This window comes from Microtus pennsylvanicus, chromosome X, assembly GCF_037038515.1.
Source record: "Microtus pennsylvanicus isolate mMicPen1 chromosome X, mMicPen1.hap1, whole genome shotgun sequence".
Taxonomy (NCBI): Eukaryota; Metazoa; Chordata; class Mammalia; order Rodentia; family Cricetidae; genus Microtus; species Microtus pennsylvanicus.
The window spans coordinates 132928003-132951715 of NC_134601.1; the positions used below are offsets into that span (position 1 = coordinate 132928003).

The following is a 23713-nucleotide window of genomic DNA, read 5'->3' on the forward strand; positions in this document are numbered from 1 at the left end:
CATACTGTGGCATATGCCCATACAGATATACATGTGCCAAATAAATAAATAGAATGTGAAAACAGCAACAACAACAAACGGGGTGGAGGGCTTCAAATGTCATTTCTGAGAGTCAGAGTCTGGAAAGGGGGAGGGTTGGATATGTGGCCGGCATTGTGAGCAGAGCTGGGGGGCTGACCTGGATATTCGGGAGTCCAATACTGAAAGAACAACCCCCAGAGTTGGTCTTAGTGTATTATTTGAGGGAGGGGTCTGGGTCTTACTAGGGGAAGGTAAGAAAGTCTGGAGGATTAGTTCCAGAGCTGACCGGGATTATTTGTGAAGAAGACAGAGCAGTCAGAAACTGTGGCTCACACCTGTAACCCTAGCCCTTGGGAGGCTCAGACAGGAAGATCAGTGCAACTTCCATGCCAGTCTGGGTTACATAATGAGTTCCAGGTGAGACCAGCTCTCCAAAAAAAATGAGGAAGAAAACCAAGAACAAGAAAAAAGCAAAGAAAGAGAAGAGGAGAAGGAGCTTTGAGAACGATCCAGCCTCGGTGTTGCAGGAGTTTACCAGTGTAGGAGACCTCAAAGTGAGCAAGCAATATAGAAGAAGAAGAAGAAAAGACGAAGAAGAAGAAACAAACAAACAATGAAATAAAAAAGAAAAGGAAAAAGGCTGAGAGCAGAATGTTATTTTGATCCTAGGACCTCCTAAAGGCTTCCTTGGTCTCTTTGGCCACTCTAGACACTACCATGCTGATCTCTGAAGGACATTGATGGCAAGGATAGTGACCTATCCCCCTGTCTCAAGACCCTTCTGCCACTCAGGCAGAGGTTCTGGGACAAGTAAATACTAATACCCACAAGGCATGAAAAACCTTGATTGTGTTTGGGAGGTGTTCTCCAACAGTTCCTGGTTCTAGAGGAGGCTGGTGGAAGAGGATTTGAGTGGAAGGAGGGTCCTGGACCTGGCCAGACTGGAAATCACCACAAGCCCTGAATTCACACGAATCAGATAGCCATGTATAGTAATGCAAGCCTGTAACCCTAGCACTCAGAAACTGAGCCAAAAGAGTTAGCAAGAGTTGACGGCCAGCCTTGACTACACACGGAATCTGTGTCAGAAAACAAAAAGAAAAATAAATAAGAAGAAACACTTTCTCAATATTAACAACTATGAAAATTCTTGACTGATAAGTAGAGAGTAGCCCTAAGAGTCTCTCTAGCATTTAATATTTTGTTTTTTGTGTGTGAGTGTTTTGCCTGCATGTATGTATGTGCACCATATGAATACCTGGTGCCCTTGTAAGTCAAAAGAAGGAACTGGATCTTCCAGAACTAGAATAAAGATGATTATAAGCCACCATGTGGGTGCAGAGAACAGAAATTGGGTCCTATGCAAAAGCAACAAATGCTCTTTAAATAAACCATCTCTCCAGCCCCATCTTTAGTGTTGTTGATTTAATTTAGCTATTTATTCATTTGGCATGTGCTTATATGTGTGTGTTCATGCTATGGATTCCCTGTGGTGTTGAGAGACAGCTTCCAGGCGTTGGTTGTCTCCTAGCACCATGCTGGTTCGAGGGGTCAAACTCAGTTGCTTAGGCTTGGAAACATGTAACTGAACCATCTTTCTGAACCTGTCACTAATATATTTTAAAGATTTCTCAATGTGTTAGGGATACAGTGTTCTGCCTGCATGCCAGAAGAGGGCACCAGACCTCATTTTAGATGTGGTTGCTGGGAATTGAATTTAGGACCTCTAGAAGAGCTGCCAGTGCTCTTAACCTCTGAGCTATCTCTCCAAACCCCACTAATATTATTTAAGAACTGAAACAAAGCCAGGCAGTGGTAGCGCACCCCTTTAATCCCAGCACTCAGGAGGCAGAGGCAGGCAGATCTCAGTAAGACAGAGGCTAGCCTAGTCTACAGAGTGAGTTCCAGAACAAGCTCCAAAAGTTACAGAGATACCCTGTCTCGAAAAAAAAAAAAAAGAACTGAAACAAGCTGGGTGGTGGTGCATGCCTTTAAACCCAGCATTTGGGAGGCAGATCTCTGAGTTCAAGACCAGTCTGGTCTACAGAATTAGTTCCAGGACAGCCAGGGCTACACAGAGAAACCCTGTCTTCAAAAAAAAAAAACATATTATGTGTATGGTTGTTTTGCTCCTTGTATGTCTGTGCACTACTTGTGTATATGCCTGGGGCCTGGGAGGGAGGCCAGAAGAGAGTATCTGATTGCCTGTGTGATGGCCACTCTTGATGGTTGTCAGCTTGACTATATCCGGAATCGACTAAAACCCTGGTGCTGGTGCACACTTGTGAGGGGGTTTTCTTTTCTTTTCTCTTTCCCTCCCTCTTTCTTTCTTTCTTTTTTGTTGGTTGGTTGGTTGGTTTTTCAAGACAGGGTTTCTCTGTGTAGCCTTGGTTGTCCTGGCACTCACTGTGTCTACAAAAGCTAGTTCCAGGACAGGCTCGAAAGCTACAAAGAAACCCTGTCTAAAAAAACCAAACCAAACAAAAAAGAGTTTGAAGAGAAGTACTCTGCATTCATGGCTAATTCTGCTCCCATAGTTCATAAGTTATTAAACAAAAATCCCACTGCTAAGTAATTGTTTCTATCTGCAGGGAACATAGATCTTGAGGGGTGGGAAACCAATCACTGTTGTTTTTACTGAATGGATATGTTGTCAAACTACTTATTAAATATATATGCTTATTTTTGTTTATTTATTTGTTGACATGGGCTTCTCTATGCAATCCTCACTGTCCTGGAACTCTCTATGTAGACCAGGCTGGTCTTGAACTCAGTGGGCAGTGGTGAATGCAGAGATTCAAGCAAGTCAAAGTGATGAGATTAAGTGACTGTTGAAAATTCAATCCTAAATGGGATGCACACACACAGACATGGAACATCATTGTGGAAACATCATGGAAGAATGGAAGATCTTGAAGGATGGGGAGGATGTGGTGTAACATTGTCTTTTGGACATGACATGACTGCAGTACTCATGAACTCACATGCACAAGACTGAAAATGTTAATAACCCATCATAGATGTGGAGGAAGCATAGTAGGCCCCATCCTTCCTTGGGAACTATAGGCAATTAATTGTTGGAAGGGGAATGGGTGTTACATTCCTCAGTAGTGTCGCTACCTTAAGTTGCCCTTGCTCAAGTAAACCACTCCTGTCCTCACAAGCAACCCTAATTAAATGCAGGGTGCAATGGAAGCACCTAAAGAGTTGAGCCACACTGAAGATTTGTGGTCAGAAAAGTCCTTTGACCTGTAACTTTATGGATATTTTTCTATTTTATTCTCTTTGTTTCTTACTTTACATATAACTAGATAAAAGTTGTTTTTCATGTTTTTTTTACTTTATTAATTTGTTTCGTGTTTGCATGTATGTGGGTGAGTGTGTGTATTCCATCCTGTAGCACTTGTATGCCTGGCTGTCTGTCAGAAGACAGCTAGTTCAGAAGACAGCTAGTTCAGAAGACAGCTAGTGACAGTCAGGTTGATCTTTTCTTTTTTTAAAGATTTCTTTATTTTGTGTATATGGTGCTCTATCTGCATGTATACATACCTACATGCCAGAAGAGGGCATCAGTTCCCATTTTAGATAGCTTTGAGCCACCATGTGGTTGTTGGGAATTGAACTTAGGTCCTCTGGAAGAGTTGTTAATGTTCTTAACCCCTGAGCCATCTTTCCAGTCCCATCTTTTCACTATATAGGTTCTGTGGATTGAACTCAGATCTCCAGGCTTGACAGCAGACACTCTTACCCATTAAGTCATCTAGTTAGCGCTGAATTAAGCTTTTCTGTGGGGGCCCACAGAAGTGGGTCCATTCTACCTTGACTACAGGTCAAAGAATTCAAGCCTATTCCTGCTCCTTCAAGGATATGACAGAAAGTGTGACTCAAGCGGTGGCTGCCCGGAGGATGCTTGGTCTAAGGTGTATGTCCTGCCTAAGCAATAGAATGCTTAATTTGGGATATAGTTGCTTGATGTTTCAGGTATTGAAGAGGTAATTCCTCTGTTTGTTCTTTGTATCATGTTGAAGCAGTCTTTCGCCTTTTTCACCCCCACCTTTTGGATTGGGGTCTATAAATGTATGGAAAATAAATGCTGACAAATCCAGCCCTCCAAGTTCTATTCTGTATCTCTGTTCCTTTTCTTTCGGTATCTCTGTTCCTCCTGACTAATATTTCTAATCCTCACACCCCTACCCTGGAACATGTGAACCCTGTCAAGGCTGGACCCTGACACTTTCAAATGCCAATAACCTATGCACCAGAAAAAAGTCTCAAATTTTTCATTATTCACAATAGGTATGGTATGTACCTGGTCTACAAGAATCTTCATTTTAATCTGACACAGTCTTTTACATTAGATTAGATCATCTCAATATTTTATTGATAAGACTAATTAGGATCACACTTCTTCTTTATTTTATTTTCTCTGGCTATCTGACCATAGTGAGGCTTTGATATGTTTGCTCTGTACTGCTGAAAACATATTTTAATATTGCTAAATGTCTTGATCAGTTTTATATTGCTATGAAGAGGCGCCATGACCATGGCAACACCTACTAAATGAATGCATTTAACTAGGTCTTGCTTATAGTTTCAGAAGTTTAGTCCATGGTCACCAGGGCAGGAAGCATAGCAACATGCAGGCAGATACAGTGCTGGAGAAATAGCTGAGAGTATCGCATCCAGATAGGAAGACAGCAAGAAGAGAGAGCAATTGAATGTGACTTAAGCATTTGAAACCCCAAAGCCCACCCCCAGTGGCACACTTCCTCCAACAAGTACACGCCTATCCAACAAGGACACATCGCCTAGTCCCTCTCAAGTAGTGTCACTCCCTGACGACTAAGCATTCAAATCTACAAGCCTATGGGGGCCATTCTTATTCAACCACCACCCTGAATGACTAACTTAAATAAAAATACTGAATTTTTCTGTGTAAAAAAAAAGTGATTATGAGCCAGGTATGGTGACAGACGTCTTTAATCCCAGCACTTGGGAGGCAGAGGCAGGCTAATCTCTGTGAGTTTGAAGCCAGCCTGGTCTACAAAGTGAGTTTCAGGGCAGTCCTGATACATAGAAAGAAATTGTCTTTTTAAAAAAATGATTATTTCTAAGACTAAGATCAGAGCAAGACCTTTTTAGTAAGGTTGATTTATTTAATTGTTGTTTCAGTTGTTATATAATTGTACATACTTAGAGAATGTATGTTTGCAATGCTGGGCAAATAAATAAATAAATAAAGCAAGCTAATTAACAACCAAAAAATGCAGGATTCAGACCTGGTGTTGCATGCCTATAGTCTTAGTATTTGGGTGGTGGAGGCAGGAGAATCAGGATTTCAAGGCAAGCCTCAGATATATAATTAATTCAAGGTCAGCCTGAGTTAAATGAGACCCAGGTGTCAATTTTTTAAAAAAATTCAGAAAAAAATTAATAAAAAATATTAACATTGTCATAACTCTGATTCATAATCAGAGGGTGCATCATCTCTGAAATTCTTTTTTAATTTAATTTTATACATATGAGTGGTATGCAGTTGCACCATGCATGTGTCTGGTGCCCATGGAGGTAAGAAGAGGACCATGGATTTCCTAGAAGTAGTTAGCATGGTTGTGAGCCAGTATGTGGGTTCTGGGAACTGAATCCAAGTCCTCTTCAAGAGCAGTAAGTGCTCTTAACTGCTGAGCCATCTCCCTAGCCCCATCTCTGAAATTATTGTCCCAAACTCATAACCTCAGTCTAATTGTGAAAAGTCATCATTCAACCCATATTGACATTATTTTCTTCAAAATAACTTCTCTCTCTCTCTCTCTCTCTCTGGTTTTTGCTTTTGTTTTTCGAGACAGGGTTTCTCTGTAGCTTTGGAGCCTGTCCTGGAGCTACTGAGCTATACTTGTCAAAAGTCAGTAAAGACAAGGCTATCATGGATTGCAGAAGACGAAGGAGGCATACAATTATATTGCAGTGTATGAGATACTAGACTGGAAGGGGAAAAGGACAATAGTTCAGTGAACAGAATTGCACCCAAAGCTAGAGGTGTGACTCAGTGATTAAAAAGAAACAGCATTACACAAATGTTAACCTCAGGTTTTTGATAGTTTATAATACTGTTATGGAAAATATCAGTATTATTTAGATCAAAAATATATGGTGGCTGGTGTGGTGGCACATTCCTTTAATCCCTGCACTTGGGAGGCAGAAACAGGCAAATGTCTGTGAGTTCTAGGCCACTCATAATGAGACCCTGTCTAAAAAAGGGGAGGGAGGAATTTCAAAGACTAGATATTCTGAAACACCCCCACCAAGCACCACCTATTGTTAAGGCTGAACTTGTAACAACAGTACTGCCAAGAAGAAAGAGAGAGAGAGAGAGAGAGAGAGAGAGAGAGAGAGAGAGAGAGAGAGAAATAAAGGAGGAAGAAAGAGAGAGAACTAAAGAGAGAGAGAGAAAGGAAGGAAGGAGAGAGAGGGAGGAAGGGAGGGGGAGAGAAAGAGGGAGGGGGAGAGGGCACCCAGGTAAAGAGGCTCCAGCCTGGAAGGTTCCCTGTCCTTTGTGGCAAAGATCAGAAGACACTGCTTCATCCAAAAACTCAAAAGGGTCAGAAAACTGCAACATAGAAAGCATGTGCTCCAGGTCTGGAGAGGTGGTGCCATGGTTAAGAGCACTGGCTCCTCTTCCAGAGGACCCAGGTTCAATTTCCAGCATCCACATGGCAGCTTACATAGAGTTTGCCTTAGACCTCCTCCTTTGTAGCTCCAGTTCCAAGAGCTCTTACACTGTCACACAGTGATACGTCCAGGAAGAACACCAATGCACATAAAATAAAAAGAAATAAGCCTGACATAGTGGCGCAGGCTTTTAATCCCAGCACTCGGGAGGCAGAGACAGATAAATCTGTGTTTGAGGCCAGTTTAGACTACCAAGCGGGTTCCGGGATAGCCAGGGCTACACAGAAACCCTATTTTTTTTTTTTTTGTTTTTTCGAGACAGGGTTTCTCTGTGGTTTTGGAGCCTGTCCTGGAACTAGCTCTTGTAGACCAGGCTGGTCTCGAACTCACAAAGATCCGCCTGCCTCTGCCTCCCAAGTGCTGGGATTAAAGGCGTGCGCCACCACCGCCCGGCACCCTATCTCGAAAGACAAAATAAATCAAAAAAAAAAAAAGGAAAGCATGTGCTCTAAAGACATTTGACAAGAAAGTATAAGAAGATGGGAAAAGGAAAAAAAGGAGGAGAAAAAAAGAGAAAAGAAATTAAATATATGGGCTGGAGAAATGGCTCAGTGGTTAAGAGCATTGCCTGCTCTTCCAAAGGTCCTGAGTTCAATTCCCGGCAACCACATGGTGGTTCACAACCATCTGTAATGAGGTCTGGTGCCCTCTTCTGGCCTGCAGACATACACACAGACAGAATAATATTGTATACATAATAAATAAATAAATTTTTTTAAAAAGAAAAATTAAATATAGTTTAGTGGTACAGTGTTTGCCTAGGCGAGGCCCAAGGTTTAATTACCATCACTGCAAATTGAACCACATCCCTGACACAGTCCTGTGTTTTCTCCTTATGACACTTCCTACATCAGTAAGGTATATATTTTGGATGCTCATATGTATTTGTCAAACAAGATCTATTTATTTTGTGTATATAAGCATTTTGCCTGCATTTATGTATGTGAATCACGTGTGTGCATGGTGCCTGCGGAGTTTGAAAGTGGGTATCCGATGCCCTAAAACTGCCTTACAAAGATTTGAAAATCTCACAAGGACCGAATCGATCCTCTAACAAGAACTACACTGAGAACTACATTTCCCAGAAGGTTTGGCGCGGCGCGTTCCTATGACGTTAGGCGTTTAAACGCAGGATCGTTTTTTTCCCACGGCTTCAAGGCCGGCCTAGAAGCATTGCATTGTGGGATAGGTTGTTCTTTTGCTCCTTGGCGGGCCCCTAGTGTATTGAGCTTAAACTAAACTTCCCAGCAAGCAGCGTGCTAGCCTGGGAATTGGGACAAGATGGCGGACCCAGAAAGTGCACGGCCGGCTGTCCCTTCAGCGGCTCCGATTTCTTTCGGTTTCACTCGCACCTCTGCCCGGAGGCGACTGGCAGACCCAGGAGTCGGCGAAGGACGGGCCTCAGAGGAGAAAGATTTCTTAAAGACTGTGGAAGGGAGGGAGCTGCAGAGGTAAAACACCGAGTCTTTCACGTTTTGCATTTCAGTGCGGTGGACGTAAGCGGAAGGCCAGAATATGAGTTGTCTTGGTGACAGTGACTTGGAAAGCCTCAAACACAGCCGTAAGAAATTTATGGAAGCATCTAGAAGTGGCGGCAAACGCCTATAATGACAACACGTGGGGGGCTGATGCAGGAGGCTCGAGATTTGAACGCTGGCCTGGGCAATATGAGAGCCTATCTCAAAAACAAAAAAGCAGAAAGAAAAATAAAATTTAGTTTAATTATTATTAAATTTAATAATTTAAGGGCAAGAAGGAGGAGGTTTGTTAGAGAGGGGGGTGAAATGGGCGATGGCCAGAGGCAGAGGTATATATTCTCAAGAAGTCGTTGGGACTTGAGGACATGTGCGTTCGGAGAAAGGGAAAGAAGGGAGAATGATAGTCTGAACTATTTGGGAGCTTTTCCGATTTGGAGAACAAGGCAAAATCAGGTTTTGGGAGGCATAATTAAGAAACTGTTCTGGGGCTGGAGAGATGGCTCAGTGGTTAAGAGCACTGACTGCTCTTCCAGAGGACCTAGGTTCGATTCCCAGCACCCACATGACAGCTAACAACTGTCTGTAACTCCAGTTCCAGAGGATCTAACACCGTCACACCAATGTACATAAAATAAAGTTAAATAAATTATAAAAAATATTTTTTTTAAAAAAAAAGAAACTGATCTGGAATTCCAAAGGGAAGACAGCTGTCTGGAAAGCAGTTTGCTAGCCTGGAACTGGGGAGAATCTGTAGGTCGTTGTGGTTGAGAACCTAGGAATGATTTCCACAAGTCACATCGAAAGCTGGGGACACAAGGAGAGATGATGCACGCTTGTAATTCCAGCACTAGGGGGCTGCACAGGTGTACTGAGTTTGTAAGACCATCCTGGGCTGCATAGTGAGATAGTGTTAAAAAAGAAATGTGCGTGGGGGGCGGGGACCTGTGAAAAGTAACCCGTGGAACGTGGTTCATAGGACTGGGTTGATATTTCTGCTTTCCCAACCTTTTCTCTCTCTCCCCACATCAGTGTGAACCCTCCAGAAGCCCCCAAGGAACTGGTCATTCCATTGATCCAGAATGGCTCTCGCAGGCAACCACAGTCCAAGAGCCCTAAGCCATCCTCAGAAACTAGGACTGAGTTGATGTCAGATGGTGTGCTGTCCCTGGCTGTGAAGGAGCTCATTGAGGGTAAGTGAAACCTTCCCACTTTGCTCTGCCCCAATGCAGATAGAAGAGGGGGAAGTTGGAAGGAGAGAGTATGGCCTCATTGATCCCTCCCATTCTTCCTTAGAATCCAAGAAGTCCCTGGAGGAGAGGGAGAATGCAGGTGTTGATCCCACACTTACCATCCCTATGATCCAGAAAGGATGCAGTCCCAGTGGGGAAGGAACAGACAGCGAACCTCAGGCTGAGACAGTGAGCTGCCCCTTTGCCTCCTTCCTGCATCATTCCCTCTACCCTGTCTGCCTAGCCTCTTGAAACATCGCAGGGTGTGTGTGTGTGTCCGTCCATCTGTCCGTCTGTCTGTCCGTCCCAAAGCCTTGCTGATTAGCCTTTCTTCTTTCCACCCTATTAGCAGTGTAACAAATAGATAGTGTTTTTAAAAAGTGCTTCCGTCAAGGTACTACACACTCTTTAGAACCACATTTGTTTGTTTCCCTTTTTTTCTTTCTTTGTTCTTTTTTGTTGCTTTGTTTGTTGTTGTTGTTTTTTGAGACAGGGTTTCTCTGTACCTATGGAGCCTGTCCTGGAACTAGCTCTGTAGACCAGGTTGGCCTCGAACTGAGAGATCTGCCTGCCTCTGCCACCCGAGTGCTGGGATTAAAGGTGTGTGCCACCACTGCCCAGCTTCTTTGTTCTTTTTTAACCTGTAGTACTTAAAGAACACTAAGGAAGCTAGTGTGACTGGATTGGAATGAATGAGGGGTCAGGCCATAGATAAAGGTGGGGGGGGGGGCAGATGAAAAAGGGCCTTCTGAGCCACAGGGAGGAGTTGTCTTTTCTGTGAATGAACTGAGAGCTGTGGGAAAATCCTCAACAGACAAGGGTTGTAATAGGATCCCTCTGTTTTCCATGACCAAGTATGACTAATAAGTGAAGGTAAGGAAGGAAGCAAGGATCATAGTCCAGGCAGAGGAGTGGCAGCAGTGACGCCTGGAAGGTTAGAATCTGACAAGGAAAGAAAGATCGGTGTGAGCATTTTGGGGTTTTTTGTTTGTTTGTGTTGTTTTGTTTTGTTTTTCGAGACAGGGTTTTCCTGTAGCTTTGGAGCCTGTCCTGGAACTCACTCTGTAGACCAGGTTGGCCTCGAATTTACAGAGATCCACCTGCCTCCGCCTCCCTAGTGCTGGGATTAGAGGTGTGTGCCACCACCTGGCCTAGTGTGCGTATTTTTAATGGCAGCAACAGCCCATTAAAAGCACACTTGTGGTGTTCAATCAGTGTGTTATGTGTTGATCTGAGGCAACTTGCAGTGTATGGGGTAGCTGTAAAAGATAAAGCTTTATTATTCAATAACATTTTTGAGCTCAGCCTTTTAGCTTTTATTCATAATTTTTTTGTAATACACCCTTTCTTTCACCTGAACCATTATCACTAGTCTTCAGATATTCTTTGGGTTTCTTCTTTTTGAGACAGTTTTGTGTAGTTCAAGATGGCCTTGAATTCATTCTGTCGCCAAGCATGACCCTGGACTTCTGGTTTTCGCATCTCCACCTCTATCAGGCTTTGTGTCCATCATAGTCCCCTGTCCCTGCGTCCCCACTTCTTTAGATACTCTGTATCCATGGTAACTGTGAGCTGCCATATGGATGCTGGGAACTGACCTGGGCCCTCTGGAAGAGCAGCCAGTACTCTTAACCCCTGAGCCATCTCTCCAGTTCCCTTGTTTGTTTGTTTGTTTGTTTAATGTACATTGGCATTTTGCCAGCAAGTATGTATGAGGATGTTGAATCCCCTGGAACAGGAGTTACAGACAGCAGTAAGCTGTCATGTGGGTGCTGGGAATGAACCCGGGTCCCCCGGAACAGCAGTCAGTGCTCTTAGCCTCTGAGCCATTTCTCCAGACCCCGCTTGGTTTTTTTTGGGGGGGGGGGGGGGAACAGGGTCTCAGTGTGGAGTTCTGGCTGGCCTTGAGCTCGCAGAAATCTGCTCCCTCCTCCCCTGGGGCCTGTGCCTCCAGGCCCTGTAGACCTTTACTTTTTACAGCTGTGTCTGTTCAGAGCAGAGCACCCTTCGCCCTAGCCTCACTCCTTCTCCTATTTAATCTTTGATTAACTGTCAGTGGCACTCTTCTCTCTTTCTATTCCCTTACCCAATTTTTTGTTTTTGTTTCTGAGATAGGGTTTTACCGTGTTACCAGGCTGGTATCAGATTCTTGGCTTTAAACCACATTCCCTCCTTGTCTCAAACATAGTTAGGATACTGGACAGTGCCACTGTGCACATTACTGCTTTGTTTTTCTTTATAAACTGTATCACCACCTGATATATCATGTTTTCGTGATTGATTTATTGTAATGTCTTGACAACTAGAACATAAGCCCCAAAAGAGGTTTTCCATTTTATTAGTTCCTTATCCTCAGCACCTAAAATAGCACTTTGCACAAAATAGTTCCTTTAAAAAGTTTTAAGGAATTAATATTTATTTTTAGTTCATGTGCATAAATGTTTCCTACATGTAAGTATGTGCAGCATGGCTCTTAACCGCTGAGCTCTTTCTCCAGCCTCTATAATAGATTCTTTTAAATATTTGTTGAGAGCTGGGTGTGGTGGTATGTATCTTTAATCCCAGCACTCGGGAGACAGAGACAGGTTGATCTCTGTGAGTTAGGGGCCAGCTTGGTCTGGTCAACATAGAGAGTTCCAGGACAGCCAGAGATACACAAGGAGATCCTGTCTCAAACCATTAAAAAAAAAACCACCCCCCCCCAAAAAAACAACTGGGGGATAAGGGGTACTAGAGCAATGGCTCAGAAGTTAAGAGCACCTGTTGCTTTTGTAGAAATTCTGGGTTGAAGTCCCATACACCTATACCTCCAGTTCTAGGGCATCAAGTGTTCTCTTCTGACCTGCACTGAAACCAGGCACACACGTGATGTTCAAGGGCCAGAGGTGTAGGAAGTCATCTCATGAATGGCAGAAAATACACTGCAAACAGCCCATCACAAACAAAGCCTGACTTCCTTTTCCTGCCTGACCAATAGGTGCCAGAGGAAGCTGACTATGAGGCAGTCCCTGTGGAGGCCTACGGGCTGGCCATGTTGCGGGGCATGGGATGGAAACCTGGCAAAGGCATCGGCAATACTTTCAGTCAGTGAGTTCGGTGGGGGGTAGGGGTGGACAGTGGGTATGAACAAGATCCTGTGGTTAGGTTTAATCTAGAACCTTCCAGGTGGTGAGGGAGATCATTATTGCCCTCACCAGTTCAATAGTTGCCCACTACTGTTTCAAACTCTGGTTTCCACAGAACCTAGGTTCAAGTTTGTTGTTGCAACAGAATAAATCAATAATCAAATGACCTCAGGGTTGCCTTCAAAACAGTAAGAAAGATCCCACTTACATAAAGTTTCCTCTTTGTGGATCAGTTTGCTCATCTGAAAAATGCAGGCGATAGTGCTGCCTTCACAGGTTTGTTGCAAGAGCTAAATGAAATTATACTCATGAAGTGCACATGGCAGACCTTAGTCCCTAGAAAACAGAAATTAAACATGTTTACTCTTACTTCATAGAGTTGTAATCCCTTTGTTGGGCTTGTGTATAGCTCCATGATAGAGGCTTGCCTGGCATGTAAAAGGCCCTGAGTTCCATACCTAGGACTGAAAAACAGAATCCCTTCACAGATGTAAATCCCAAAGAATTCCTAAGTCATTTGGTAGTCAAATAAGACTGTATGGAACTGTTTCTGAACTGTTCCCCTTGCTCTGTATACATATCACGTGGTTTCTTCTATGGAGATAATGCTATATTTGTTTATACAAACCTAACTTGGCACTTGTAGGTAAGATATAATAGCTAGTATGCCCAACAAGTTAATTCACTTGAACCAAATGCAATTGCTATTTTGGGGTTCTAAGAGTGCACCTCAGTATGCTTGTCATACTTTGAGGCCTTGGATTCAGCCCCTAACACCAAAAAAGAAAAGCTGGCATTTTTATAGCTCAGAAAGTTCTAATGTGATATCAAAAAGGGTAATCTAAATAAAGCTGTGGAGGTTGGGCGATGGTGGCGCATGCCTTTAATCCCAGCACTTGGGTGGCAGAAGCGGGTGGATCTCTGTGAGTTCGAAGCCAGCCTGGTCTACAAGAGCTAGTTCCAGGACAGGCTCCAAAACCACAGAGAAACCCTGTCTCAAAAAAAAATTGTAAATATAGCTGTGGGATTGGTAAGGTAAACCTGACAACCTCAGCCTCACATGGTAGAAAGAGAATAGACTTCACAAGTTGTCCTCTGATTTTCACATGTGTGTCATGGTACACAAACATACACACATAAATACAAAAATTAAAACTAAGTATTTCTGGGGTGTGTTTGGACACTGGCAGGAAAGTGTTGAAGACTTGTACTCCCATAAGCCTGTGTTCTTTCTGCAGAGTAGTGAAGCCCCGAGTCAACTCTCTAAGGCCCAAAGGCTTAGGGCTAGGTGCCAATCTGATGGAGGCCCAGGCCTTAGCCTCCACTGGCTCTCACCACCCACCAAGACCAGATGGGGATCGAGAGAAGGATAAGGAAGGGCAACCTCAAGGGTTGATTCCTGGAGGAGCAGTTGTGGTCCTTTCTGGCCCTTACCGGGGCCTCTACGGGAAGGTAAGAAACCAACATATCCCTGAAGCCATTCAGGTAGAAGGGAAGATTGCATTGAGGGCCCAAGTGAGGAAGAATTGTGGATAGAAAGGCTGCCAGTCAAGCCAGTGTCGTACATGCTTGTAATCCCAATACTCCAGGAACTGAGGCAGGGAGATGACAAATTCAAGACCTGCCTGGGTTACATAGTAAGTCCAAAAGCAGCCTAGTAACTTTCTAAACTAAAATAAAAAATTTAAAGGCATAGAGGTCTGGGTCAATAGTAAGAAGTACCTAACAGGAAAAAAATAAAACCACGAGAAAGAAGCAGGCCATAGTGGAACATACCTATTATACTAGCACTTAGGAGACTGAGGCAGAAGAATTTCCAAGAGTTCAAGGCCAACCTAGGATGCAAACAAGACCCTTTTACAAAAATAAATAAACCAGGGGCTGGAGAGATGGCTCAGTGGTTAAGAGCATTGCCTGCTCTTCCTGAGTTCAATTCCCGGCAACCACATGGTGGCTCACAGCCATCTGTAATGAGGTCTGGTGCCCTCTTCTGGCCTGTAGGAATACACGCAGGCAGAATATTGTATACATAATAAATAAATATTTAAAATAAATAAATAAACCACAACCAGTCAAAATACAGAGTTGTGGAGCCCAGTCCCAATAGCTACATCTACAAAACATTGCTGCACCTAAAGTTCATGAAACATTGCAGAAATGGGGGCAGAAAGTAAGACCAAAGGATCAAGGAGGACTTTGCTATAAGATTGCTGTATCCTAGCCAAAAGTGGGAGGGGACAAAAAAAAAAGATTGCTGTATCCTAGCAACAATCAGAAGCTACATCCATAAAATCTCACCAAGCACGAGCTGAACAAGGATGGCATCAATAAGCATGCCAGACTAGATGGAGAAAAACCCATGAGACCTCAGCCCCACACAAAGAACTACAGGCAACCGAGGAAAGTTAAATGCCAAATAGCCCTGAAAACACAGGTAGCATTATATGGACTGAGCAGGTTATATTTAGGGATGGAGATATATAAACAATTAGTAAAAATGAGGCCAGGAATTTGAAAGAGTAGAGCAGGATCTGTGGGAGGGTTACACACACGCATATAGCAATAAAACGAGCTCTGGTAGTTTTATTTAAAAAGAGCTTTTCTGGTTTACTTTTCACCAGTCTCTTTTGGCATGCTTCTAATAATACCAGAATGACCTAGCCAGCAGAATACTCTGTTGTACTTTCCACTTGCTATGTCCAATTCAGTGTTACTGCCACTAGTTTTGGCATAGTATTCTATTTCAGATTGCCTCAAAGCTGGCAGGTGGTGGTGAGAATAAGCGATGTTGCTTTGCCCCGTTTGATCATCTTCAGAGTGTCCTTGTATCCTAGCATCTGCTTTTCACTTTTCATAACAAATTGGAAGCAAGAGTTGATTGTCTCCGAGACCTTGCTGTCTTTGTGGCCATCATCTTTCTATCTTATGTTCAGGGCAGCCCCCAACCAAGAGCAGTCACCAAAATGGCCAGGAAGTGAGAATGGAAGGAACTCGCTCAATCTAAAACTCTTCATGGCACTGTTTCTTAAATTATGTTAATGTGTAGCCAGGCATAGTAGTATATGCCTTTAGTCCTAACACCCAGGAGGCAGAGGCTGGCAGATCTTTATGAATATGAGGCTAGCCTGGTCTACATGGTGAGTTCCAGGCCAGTCAAGATTACATAGTGACCTCTTATCTCAAAACAACAACAAAAACAAGTGTATGTATGTGGGTTTGGATAGGTGAGGACACATGCTCAATATTGGGTTGCCCGTAGATCTGGATCAACAAGTGATTGTGAGCCACCCAGCATGGATTCTGGGGACTGAGCTCAGATCCTCTGCAAGAGTTAGACTTGTCCCAACTGCTGAGCTATCACCTTCAGCCCTGTAAGTCCTACTCTTGCAGGCCTGCCTGGTTCACTACTTCGGTAGGTACTCCAGAACAATTTGCTGGGCCTTTTTGAGCCTCGGTTCTCAACCAAAAGGGAGATGTATCCTACAATGTCCTTGAAACTTAAGTACTAGTCTAGCCTGGAACCTATCTTGAAAAAAAGTGAGAGGCGGGGAGATGTCTCAGTATGTAAAGTGACTGACTCTCATGCAAGTATGAGGACATGAGTTTGGATCCACACAAAAGCCAGGCACACATGCCTCTATAACCCAAAGCTGGGAAGTAGAGACTCTAGGTGGATCTCGAGCTCATTGGCCAGCCAGCCTAGCTGAGTCAATGAGCTCTAGGTTCACTGTCTCAGAGAGAGAGAGAGAGAGAGAGAGAGAGAGAGAGAGAGAGAGAGAGAGAGAGAGAGAGAGAAAGAGAGAGAGAGAGAGAGAGAGATTGATTGGGAGACTGGAGATATGGCTTAGCCATTAAGAGCACTGGCTCCTCTTCCAGAGGACCCTGGTTCAATTCCGAGCACCCACAAGGCAGCTCACAACTGTCTATAACTCCAGTTCCATAGGATCCTGCACCCTCTTCTAGGCTCAGCAGACACCAGGCACACACATGACATGGTGTACAGACACATACATGCAGGCAAAATACACACACATATAAATTAGAAATTTCAAAGGAGTAAGGTGGTTTATACCTTTAACCAGCACTTAAAAGACAAAGACAAGCAGATTGTAGAACTTTGAAGCCAGCCTGCTAATATAGTAAGTTCAAGGCCATCCAGGGCTTAGTTACATAGTCTCAAAAAAAAGTGATGGGCATTCAAGGAAGACACCTCATGTGAACGTCTGTCCTCCACACACCACATATACACACAAAGAAGTCTTTGTTTTACATTTTGCTAAGGGAGACAGGAACATATGCCTAGTCCCACTTCTTAGGAATCATAGTTTAGTAGAAAGGAAGCATGCTTGGTCTTAGGCATCTAAGGCCACGGCCTCCAGTTGAACATAGTGGTATACACCTTTAATCTGAGCACTCAGACACTGGTGGATTTGAGTTATGGGTCAGCCAGGGCTACATAGTGAGAGCCTCTATCCAAAAACAAACCAAACAGATGAACAAGTCACAGCAAGGTAAGACAGACACAGAGAGCTCAGACCATTTGGAGGTAAGGGCTAGACATTTTAGACCTAGCAGCTGTAGTCGATTTACCCCCTGCCTTATCCCTACCTCCCACCTTAGGTAGAAGGCCTTGATCCTGACAATGTGCGGGCCATGGTTCGGCTGGCAGTAGGCAACCGCATTGTGACTGTTAGTGAGTATTGCCTACGGCCTGTTTCCCAGCAGGAGTTTGATAGCCATACCTCACAGCCAGGTGAGACTCTTACAGCTGGAAACTCGGGGAAGCATGGGAACAGGCAGGCTCTCTCCGGATATGGATGGAAGAAGAGTAGTGTGGGACTTCCAATCAGAGGCCAAGCATGAGAAGGGACAAAAATAGTTCATTTAATTTTTGTTTGGTGGTGCTAAGAATAGAACCCACAGTTTTTACAGTACTGAGTGGACTCTTCCCATGGAGCCATATCCCCAGCCTAGTTTGTTCAGTTTGAGAAAGGGTTGATGACCTCATCCACTCTAAGCAGCAAGAAATGGGCATGGAAACCAGGAGGTCCTTGTGTCTTAAGAGTGATGATCCTTTCTTTTGCTAAATATGAGACTCGGGACGCTTAGGGTGTGCGCAAAGGAGAGGCAAACAGAACAGTAATGGTTGTGGGGGGCAGCTTAGAAGTCCCTGCAGGTCTTCCACTCTGTCATTAACACTAGGCAGTTGACTTTGCTGTGTCTTTGCTGTGGGCTGGCTGGTTGAGAGGAGCTTCCTGAAGGAAGTGGATAGGGAATGGGGCCTTTGGCAGGAGAACACTAGCCCTTGAGAAGAAATGCCAGTAAAACTTTCTCCTTGATGTCCCTATACCCCCTTGACAGGCCATGTGAGCAAAACTTGCACAGAGCAGCAGAACAGAACAACTGGAACAGCCTTGTCATTGAAGGCCCTCGAGAATCAGGAGGACTCAAAGAGGAGGCAGAAGGATTCAGAGAGGAAGCGGAAACACCCTCCAGACCGGTAGGAGCCTGGGTCTCTGGGCTTGCAGAAGAAGGCAAGGTATGGGGAGGCTCAAGCAGTCAGGGAGAACTTCCAAGGCAAGGCAGGGCATAGAAGGAACTGGGAGCAGCAGTGGGGTAGGTTTTACAGCATGTCCTTTAAAGATAGGTTGCCTTCAACATGGCTGAAGAAAAAGCTAAGCCAGGTGATGGCTTTCTCTACAGACAGGATGGACCTGTGGCAAAGAGTGAGAAAACAACCACTAAGAACAAGCACTGGTTACACAGGGACTTACGTGTGAGGTTCATTGACAAACTGCACAAGGGTGGCCGGTATTACAACACCAAGGTATGAACCCCACAACCTGTCCCCTTCCTCACCCAGGTACTGGGCCCTTTAACTTTCTAACATCTTACTTCCTCCTCATTCATCTCTCTAGATGACAATTGAAGATGTCCCGAGCCCAGATACTTGTGTGTGTCGGACAGATGAAGGCCGAGTTCTAGAAGGTAAATCTGAATCACTATACCTGGGATGTTCCCATCCTAGAGGATGATAAAGAAAAGGTTTGTTCAGGGGCTAGAGAGGTGGCTCAGTGGTTAAGAGCACTGGCTGCTCTTCCAGAAAACAGAGGTTCAATTCCAAGCACCCATATGACAGCTCACAACTGTCTGTAACTCCAGTTTTAGAGGATATGATGCCCTCTTCTGACATTAGCGAGTAACAGACACACACATGGAGTCGTAGACATACATGCAACTAAAATACTCATGCCTGTAAAATAAATCTAAAATAAATTTTTAAGAAGAAAGAAAGGAAGGCTCCATTCTAGTACTTAGGAGACTGAGGCAGGATTCCTACAAGTTTAAGGCCAACCTGGGTAAGATCTTGTTTTAAAAAGAAAAGGAGAGCCAGCCAGGCGGTGGTGGTGCACACCTTTAATCCCAGCATTTGGGGAGGCAGAGGCAAGCAGATCTTTGAGTCTGAGACCCATCTGCTCTACACAAAGTGAGTTCCAGGACAACTGGGACTGTTACACAGAGAAACCCTTGGTCAGTTTCTTTGCAAGGTCCAGCATCCTCTTCAGAGCGCATACTTCTTGGGAGGAATTACCTAAGTCCTGTGTATTTTCCATGTCAGATTAACATTAAAATGACTATTTGTCCCTCTCAAAACTATTGCCTTTACAGAAAGAAGTACATAGTAGGCTCACGCTGCAGGGCAGGTTGAGAACATGCCCAGTAAATAGTTTTTGTAGGAAAATGCTCCTGTACGGTGGTTATTTCTGTGGACTACCTGTGAAATGGGTAGAGTGGGACTCTATATCAACAAGATGTAAGAGTAGCTCTGTCAGCCAGGCGATGGTAGCACACACCTTTAATCCTAGCGCTCAGGCAGAAGCGGGTAGAACTCTGAGTTCCCAGACAGCCAAGTCTACACAGAGAAACCCTATCTGCGAGTAGGGAATAGCTCTAATAAATATTAGCAAAGGCCTTTCTGACAAGATCTGGCCAGGCTGGCCCTTGCTGTGGATCTCATTTCTTTTTCTTTCTTTTTTTCTTTTTGGTTTGTCGAGACAGGGTTTCTCAGTGGTTTTGGAGCCTGTCCTGGAACTAGCTTTTGTAGACCAGGCTGGTCTCGAACTCACAGAGATCTGCCTGCCTCTGCCTCCCAAGTGTTGGGATTAAAGGCGTGCGCCACCACCGCCCGGCGATCTCATTTCTTTCTACCTCATCTGTAGGCGTGACAGAAAACATGCTGGAAACCCTGATTCCCAAGGGAGAGGGTCACCGTGTGATGGTGGTGCTGGGACCACATGCTGGAAAGGTGAGTCCCCACACCTGGAAATGACTCTGGAGATCACTGAGGATCTGGGCTGCCCTTGCTGACTCTCCCCATTCCTCCTCAGGTGGGACTTCTTCTGAGTCGGGACAGCGTGCAGAGTCAAGCTTTGGTGCAACTTGGGAGAGAGAACCAGGTTGTAGAGCTCCACTATGATGCTATCTGCCAGTACATGGGTCCCAGTAACTCGGATGAAGACTGACATGTGGACCACTGTCATCCCCCAGGCTGTCACTAGTTGTGTTGCAATCTGCAATGGATGCCATGGAGAAGATAGGAGACAATTGTTCTATCCTCCTTTGAGGTGCAAGAACAGAGGTGTGAGTTGATAGACCAGACTATTTACCAAAATTTAGAATATAATAAAACCCATTTTAAAAAGTGGGAAGATGACATCAAAACCAGTATGTGAGCTGTGAATTCAGGTGGGAACTCAGATGACTGAGGTGGAGCTACTTCATTTCTTAGCCTCATTTCCCTGCTCAGGGTGCAGGACAAGTTAAATTACCTATCCAATACAGAGTTCCCTCTTGGAGCATAGAAATGATGAGATCTGTCCTCACACAAACACTATAGAATCTCCAGTGCTACATCTCAGAACAGCTTCCTGAGTTTGGATCTTGAATGGCTTTCAAAGACCCATATCTTTCTTTTTTAAGGTTTATTGTATTTTTAGTTATATTATGTGTTGTGCCTGTGTGAGAGTGTGCGATTATGAGTACAGATGCTTTCAGAGACCATTAGTGTTAAGTCCCCTGGGAACTGAAGCTACATGCAAGGAACCAAACTTGGGTCCTTTGAAAGAGCAGCAAGCACTCTTAACCACTGAGCCATCTCTCTAGCCCATATATCCATATGTTAAAGGATTCTTGCCCAGGATGATGCTAGTAGCACTTATTTTTGACCTTTGAAAGCTAACGGCCTGCTAGAGATTGCTTAGGCCATGACTTAGAACCTCCAAAACTGTGAACCAAATTAGACCTTTCCTCCTCACACTTTATTTCTGGTAGTTTGTCTGAGTAAGGGAAAACTGCTGCTCCCGCTGAGAACTCTAGTAGGACATCCGTTATCCTTGATCCAGGGCAGACCTCCAGGAATGTCACTGAGGTGATGATGCACTGAAGAGACATGGAGACTTATGCCCACAGATGGGATGGGTTACTTCTAATTTCCAAAGAAGCTAGTCACTTTTAGTCCTAAATTATTAGCTTGCAGGTTAAAAGCTATTTCTGACTCATGCAGTTTCTCTGCTTGCCCTAGGTAACTATATTTTTTTTAAAAGGTTATTGTTGAGAATCCTGAACCTTTTTCCTGCTTAATGGTGTAAGATAAAAATCAACAAGAGAAGTCAGAGTATTAGACACTATTGCTTCTAAATCATATTTGAAGCTTAAGTCATTCATGCAATAAATGGTATTTGACTTAGATCTGGGCCACAGATAAGAATACCTAAATGCCTATGGCATACATTGAAAAGACTCAAAACACCCCAGAACAGAATGATAAGATAATTGGGACTAGGGATGGGGCTTAGTGTTGGTGTATGTGCCTAACATATGTAAAGCCTTGGGTTCCATCCCCAGTACCACCAGGAAAAGAGAAATTGCTGACTCTGTTGAACAAAGGCAAACTGAACTCTCTGGCCAAAATGAACAAACATAAAAATGATGTGAGTCACCAAGTGTGGTTGGTAGCCCATACCTGTAATCTAACACTTGAGAGCCGAGACAGGAAGATTTCCATGAGTTCTAGGACAGTCTGAGCTTTATCAAAAGACTCTTCAAAAACTTAAAAACGGGAAATGGGCTGGGTGTGGTGGCACACAGCTCTGATCCTAGCACTCAGTAGGCATAGTCAGGCAGATCTCCATGAGTGTGAGGCCACCTGGTCTACATAGCAAGTTCCATAGGGCTACATAGTGGGTCTCAGAAAAGAGAGTGTGGCTTTTCCCCTTCCTATTACCCCTTTTATGTCTCTTGTCTAATTGCTACAGCTAAGACTTTGACACTGTAGAAAACAGGTAGAAGAGAGTGGGCAACTTTCCTTATCTCATTCCTGATTTTAGAGGAAATGCTCAGTATGTCTCCATTTAATATAATGTTGGCTATAATAACATGTTGGTATATAACCTTTATTATTTTGAGGTGTTTTCCATCTGTTCCTACAGTCTCCAGAGCTTTTATCACAAAAACTTGTCGAACTTGTGCAATGTGTTTTAAACATCAGTTTAAATAATTAATGTAATTTCTGTCCTTGAGTTTGTTTGTATTCCATTTATTGGTTTATGTATGTTGTAACAATGTTGCCTTTCTAGGATGAAGCCCATTTGGTTATAATGTGTAATCTTCTCAGTGTATACCTGAATTCAGTTTGTAAGCATTTTGTTAAGAATTTTTGCATCTGTGTTCATCAAAAAATTGGTCTGTATTTTTTTTTCTCTTTCCTTTCTTTATTCTCCTTCATCTCTTCTCTTTTTTCTTCTTCCCTTTTTTTTGTTTTGGGTTTTTCTTTTTTTTTTTTTTTTTTGGTTTTTCGAGACAGGGTTTCTCTGTGGCTTTGGAGCCTGTCCTGGAACTAGCTCAGTAGACCAGGCTGGTCTCGAACTCACAGAGATCCGCCTGCCTCTGCCTCCCGAGTGCTGGGATGTTTTGGGTTTTTTGAGGCAGTGTTTCTCTGTGTTGCTTTGGAACCTGTCCTGGAATTCACTGTAGACCCCCATCATGTGCTGGGATTAAAGGCATGTGTCATCATGCCTGACCTAAAGAACTTTTTTGAATATATCACCTGAACTAACCCAAACTATCAACAAACATATGGAACTGTATGGAATTGAACACTTTGTGTACATCAAAGGGTGTTGGACTCTAGCGTCCAAACACCGAGAAGGAGTCACCCCCAGAGACCATCTCATACACCACAGCCGATGCTTAAAAGCATGAGGATTTTATTAATTCTGTCATGACAGGGTCCCCCAGCATTCGGGAAGCCAAGGGACCTCGAATAGCTGGTACAGTCTACTTTTAAAGGGGCCACAGAAGCAAGTGGGGTTGTTCTTTGACTATTCTGATTGGCTTATTTGCAAGGGCTATTACCAATAATTGACTGGAGAGCTGTTGCCAGATCAGATGAGGTAAGAGGTCATTTTGACCCCATTTCCCAGGGGACTGAATCAAAACATACGTATATGAGTGATTGTTCAGGAACTGAGTGTAGCTGTTAAGTCCTTGGTTCCCAGGGGAGGAGGAGAAGCACTATGGCACAGAGGCTGAGAGGATTCAGAATTGTCAAAAATGGCTTCAGGATTGTCTTAAAGTCTTACAAGGGAACAGTGGGCAGAGCCAAGAGCAGAGATCTTTACTAGCTACACCTCAGACAATGGGCTGATAGCCAGAATTTACAAAGAATTGCAGAAATTAAATACCAAGGAAACAAAATTGCCAGTCATCAAAAAGTACAAATGAGCTGGGCGTGGTGGCACACGCCTTTAATCCTAGCACTCAGGCAGGTAGATCTGTGAGTTCAAGGCCAGCATGGTCTACAAAGTGAGTTCCAGGACAGCCAGGACATAGAGAAACTGTTTCAATAAAAATGGGCTGGAGGGTAGTAATGGTGATGGTGACTGCGCATGCCTTTAATCCCAGCACTCAGGAGGCTGAGACAGGTGGATACCTGAGTTTGAGGTCTGCATGGGGAAAACCAAACAAAAACGACCAATAACCATTTTTTAAAGTGTTCACTATCCTTAGCCATGAAGGAAATGCAAATTAAACCTACTTTGAGATACCTCACCCCAGTCAGAATGGCTGTCCA

At 43.9% G+C, this 23713-nt stretch overlaps 1 protein-coding gene across 1 annotated transcript; it reads left to right on the top strand.

The window, feature by feature from the left end:
* The first annotated feature begins 7987 nt into the window (after window positions 1-7987).
* On the top strand, window positions 7988-22315 carry Gpkow (G-patch domain and KOW motifs). The gene is made up of 11 exons (XM_075957204.1): window positions 7988-8201; window positions 9258-9418; window positions 9522-9646; window positions 12435-12544; window positions 13821-14034; window positions 17203-17335; window positions 17944-18082; window positions 18286-18409; window positions 18501-18570; window positions 19803-19888; window positions 19971-22315. The coding sequence occupies exons 1-11, from the start codon at window positions 8032-8034 to the stop codon at window positions 20103-20105; spliced, it is 1467 nt and encodes a 488-aa protein (XP_075813319.1). The 5' UTR covers window positions 7988-8031; the 3' UTR covers window positions 20106-22315.
* The last annotated feature ends 1398 nt before the right edge of the window (window positions 22316-23713 follow it).